The sequence below is a fragment of the Mandrillus leucophaeus genome, unplaced genomic scaffold (assembly GCF_000951045.1).
Source record: "Mandrillus leucophaeus isolate KB7577 unplaced genomic scaffold, Mleu.le_1.0 Scaffold14, whole genome shotgun sequence".
Classification (NCBI taxonomy): Eukaryota; Metazoa; Chordata; class Mammalia; order Primates; family Cercopithecidae; genus Mandrillus; species Mandrillus leucophaeus.
The window spans coordinates 2,362,945-2,367,677 of NW_012101365.1; the positions used below are offsets into that span (position 1 = coordinate 2,362,945).

The window sequence follows — 4,733 nt, forward strand, 5'->3', positions numbered from 1 at the left end:
AAAAAAAAAAAACAAAACACTACCCTGGCATGGTGGCGGGTGCCTATAATCCCAGCTACTTGGGAGGCTGAGGCAGGAGAATTGCTTGAACGCAGGAGGCAGAGGTTACAGTGAGCCGAGATGGTGCCATTGCACTCCCCCCTGGGAGACCTAGCAAAACTCCATCTCAAAAAAAAAAAAAAAAAAAAAAAAAGTCTTGTAGGGAAGATAATTATCCTCCACTTTTCAGATGAGGGGAAGCCTACTGAGGTCAAATGACTTGCCTCAAATCACACAGGTAGCAAATAGAGCAACTTGTAGATTAAACATCCACACTATTTTTTTCTTAATTTTTGTTTAAGATGTGGGCTGGCAGGGCTCGGTGGCTCAGGCCTGTAATCCCATCACTTTGGGAGGGCCAGGTGGGCGGATCACCTGAGGTCATGAGTTGGAGACCAGCCTGACCAGCATGGAGAAACCCTGTCTCTACCAAAAATACAAAATTAGCTGGGCGTGGTGGCAGATGCCTGTAATCCCAGCTACTCGAGAGGCTGAGGCAGGAGAATCGCTTCAACCCAAGAGGCAGAGGTTGCAGTGAGCCGAGATCGCACCATTGCTCTCTAGCATGGGCAACAAAAGCGAAACTCTGTCAAAAAACAAAACAAAACAAAATTAGCTGGGCATGGGGGCATGGTTGCAAACCTGTAATCCCAGCTATTCTGGAGGCTGAGGCAGGAGAATTGTTTGAACCCAGGAGGCGGAGGCTTCAGTGAGCCGAGATCGCGCCACTGCACTCCAGTCTGGTGACACAGCGAGACTCCCTCTCAAAAATAAATAAATAAATAAATAAATAAAAATAAAGAAAGATGTGGGAGGGGGTCTCACTACGTTGCCCAGGCTGGCATCAAACTCCTGGACTCAAGCACTCCTCCCACTTTAGCCTGCCAATGAGATTAATTACAAGCTTGAACCACTGCACCCAGCCCAAACCTACATAGTATCTTGCCATTGGTTTCTACTCTGTGGAAAACATGCTGCTTTGTTTTTTTTATTTTTATTTTTTCCTTTTTGTGGAGAATGGGGTCTCGCTATATTGCCCAGGCAGGTCTTGTACTCCTGGGCTCGAGCTATCCTCCTGTCTCTGTCGCCCTAAGGGCTGGGATTACAGGCATGAGCCGCCACACCTGGCAACATGCTGCTTTGTATAATCTCAGTAGAATATGAGGAAAAGGGGATAGCCGGAAGCCCTCCAAAACTGATGCATAAAATAAAACACATAATTGGTTTTTTTCCTTAAACATAGAGTATCAAAAGACACAGGACAGGGTGCACTAGATCAACTGTCCTCTGCTCCAAATAATAACAACAATAATTTCATTTTTAAAATTTATTGTTATTTATTTTTTATTTTTGTTTGAGACAGAGTCTTGATCTTTTGCCTAGGCTGGAGTGCAATGGCGCAATCTCGGCTCACTGCAACCTCTGCCTCCCACGTTTAAGAGATTCTCCTGCCTCAGCCTCCTGAGTAGCTAGGATTACAGGCATCTGCCACCAAGCCCAGGGAATTTTGTATTTTTAGTAGAGATAGAGTTTCACCATGTTGGCCAGGCTGGTTTTGAACTCCTGACCTCAGGTGATCCACCCACCTTGGCCTCCCAAAGTGCTGGGATTACAGGCATGAGCCACTGCGCCCAGCCGATTTTATTTATTTATTTATTTTTTGAGACAGAGTTTCCCTTTTGTCGCCCAAGCTGGAGTGCAATGGCACGATCTTGGCTCACTGTAACCTCCACCTCCCAGGTTCAAGTTATTCTCTTGCCTTAGCCTCCCAAGTAGCTGGGATTACAGGCGCCTGCCACCATGCTTGGCTAATGGTTGTATTTTTAGTAGAGACAAGGTTTCATCATGTTAGCCAGGCTGGTCGGGAACTCCTGACCTCAAGTGATCCATGCACCTTGGCCTCCCACAGTGCTGGGATTACAGGAGTGAGCCACCCTACCTGGCCAACAACAATAATTTTAAAAGCGAAACCGTTCTGTAAGTTATTTGCCCAGATGCAGCACTTGGCTCCTGGCCTTAAAAATGCCGGGAGAAGACTGACAATCAGGCCACCGCTTGTGCCCGTGACAGAAACAGCAAAGCCCATTTTTAAATTTTTATTTATTTTTTAATAAAGGGAGTCTCACTCTGTCGCCAGGCTGGAGTGCACTGGCGTCATCTTGACTCACTGCAACCTCCGCCTCCCGTGTTCAAAGGATTCTCCAGCCTCAGCCTCCCGAGTAGCTGGGACTATAGGTGCACGCCACCATACCCAACTCATTTTTATTTTTTAGTAGAGACGGCGTTTCTCCATGTTGGTCAGGCTGGTCTCAAGCCCCAACCTCAGGTGATCTGCTCGCCTTGGCCTCCAAAAATGTGGGGATTACAGGTGTAAGCCACTGCACCTGGCCACTTTTATTTACTTATTTTTATTTTTTCCAACAAAATCTCGCTTTGTCATAAGACTGGAGTGCAATGGTGCAATCTCAGCTCACTGCAACCTCTGCCTCCTGGGTTCAAGCAAATCTCCTGGCTCAGCTTCCCAAATAGCTGGGATTATAGGGATGCACCACAATGCCCAGGTAATTTTTTTTTTTTTTTTTTGTATTTTTAGTAGAGATTGGGTTTCACCATGTTGGCCAGGCTGGTCTTGAACTCCTGACTTCAGATGATCCACCCATCTTGGCCTCCCACAGTGCTGGGATTACAGGCGTAAACCACCATACCTGGCCTCATGTGTTAGGTTTTAAATTAATTGGTTTAATAATAAGAGCTTAAATAAAATATTTTGTCAGCAAAGTGAAAAACAATGCCTTTAGTTCATGTGACTTGGGTAATCTTTGGGAAATAAAGATGGGCTTAAAGATTACTGATAAAATACAAATGTCTTCAAAATGTAAACGTGGTTAAAATTATGTTCAAATATTAGGTTTGCTAAATGCTTTAAGGTCATAAAGTGCTTCCTTGGCTTTTGAAAACTGTTTAACTTGCCTGCTTTCTAGCTTGGTAAGGCCTGGGACATGTGGAGTTGGCCACACCTCTAGCTATGCTGGAAATAGTCAAACCTTATAACTTACCAGGTTTTACATTAAAGTTAAAATTGCTGAAATTCACACTTCAGCTGTAAAAGAAATATCCTCTCCATTGGGCATACCCCAAGGAAATGACTTTGTAACTTTCCTTCATCCTCTTCATTTACATAGGGCATACCCGAAGTAGAGGGTATTTAAACTCCCAAAAATTCTGTAACGGGGCCTTTGAGCCCCAGTGCTCGGGCCCACTCCCACATTGTGGCATTATGGAGTGTACTTTCATTTTCAATAAATTCCTTCATTCCTTCCTTGTTTGTGCATTTTGTCCAATTCTTTGTTCAAGACACCAAGAACATGAACACCCTCCACCGTTAACAAAAGCATATCGGCGGGGCACAGTGGCTCACGCCTGTAATCCCAACATTTTGGGAGGCTGAGGCCAGCAGATCATGAGGACCATCCTGGCCAACATGGTGAAACGCCGCCTCTACTAAAAATACAAAAATTAGCCGGGCGTGGTGGCGCACGCCTGGAGTCCCCGCTACTTGGGAGGCTGAGGCGGGAGAATCACTTGAACCCAGGAGGTGGAGGTTGCAGTGGGCTGAGATTGCGCCACTTGACTCCAGCCTGGGCAACAGAGTGAGACTCCATCTAAACAAACAAACAAACAAAAATGCATATTGATCGGACTTGCAGTGAGGAAACTCAATTTTGTCTCCCAGGTTGGCCACTCATCAGCTGGCTAAAAAACGTGTTGTCTATTTAACCTGTCAGTTCTTCAGTTTCCCTGTGAGTAAAATGGGGATGATACCTACAACACAGGATTTCTTTTTCTTCTTGTAAGTGGATTAAATAAAAGAATACATGTGAAAGAAAAGTTTTAGGCAAAGTACTTAAAAATAATTTTAACATCTGAATTCAAGCCACTTATCAAGGACTTGCTATGTGCCAAGCATTGTGATATGTTTTACATACATTATTTAATCCTTACATTAACCGTGTGAGATAAAGCATTCTCATTCCAATTTACTGATGAGGAAGTTGAGCTTCAAAGACATCAAGAATCTTGCTCCAGGTTCTCCAACAGTAGACGGCTGAGCAGGCATTCTAATTCAGGATTCAAACTCCAAGGCTCATGCTCTTGAGAACTTTCCTTTTCCAGGTATTGTTTTCTCTGAAATTAGCTAATGTGTACTAACTTGTGGAGTTTCTTTCTTGGAGAAAGTTAGAAGGGTCTCTCAGGGTTTCTTTCTTGGAGCAGGTTATAAGGGTCTTCTCAGGTACTTTTTAGGTAACAAGAAAGCTAAATAGCTTTTTTTGGTAGATACTTGCCAAGATTTTGTATTCGTTTTATATTTGATTTATCCAGAGACTCTAGGAGTTGAAACAGAGAGGACTGTTAGAGAGGTGCTGTTGCCAGATTTTTAGGGGCACAGTCTTTGAAATATATATTTTAATGTATGAAAGCTTCAAAATATATATATATAGAAATAATGAATATATATGTATGCATATACGTGTGTGTGTGTATATATATAGTATTCCCCAAACCTACACAGCCGGTTCTCGGGGAATGTCCCCTCAAGCCCTGAGGCGCGGGGCTGGGGAGGAGTGGGTGAGCAGCTGGGCCATGGCAGGTTGGTCTGAGGAGGCTGGGAAGGCGGGAGGGGGACGGTTGGCCAG

General features: G+C 44.3%; 1 protein-coding gene across 1 annotated transcript in view; it reads left to right on the forward strand.

Moving 5' to 3' along the window:
* Positions 1-4,623: 4,623 nt before the first annotated feature.
* Positions 4,624-4,733, forward strand: part of ZYG11A (zyg-11 family member A, cell cycle regulator) — a 59,425-nt gene continuing 59,315 nt past the window's right edge. Inside the window, exon 1 of the mRNA XM_011973882.1 lies at positions 4,624-4,665. Within this exon, the coding sequence (XP_011829272.1) occupies positions 4,624-4,665 (42 nt within the window). The remainder of the gene's footprint in view (positions 4,666-4,733) is intronic.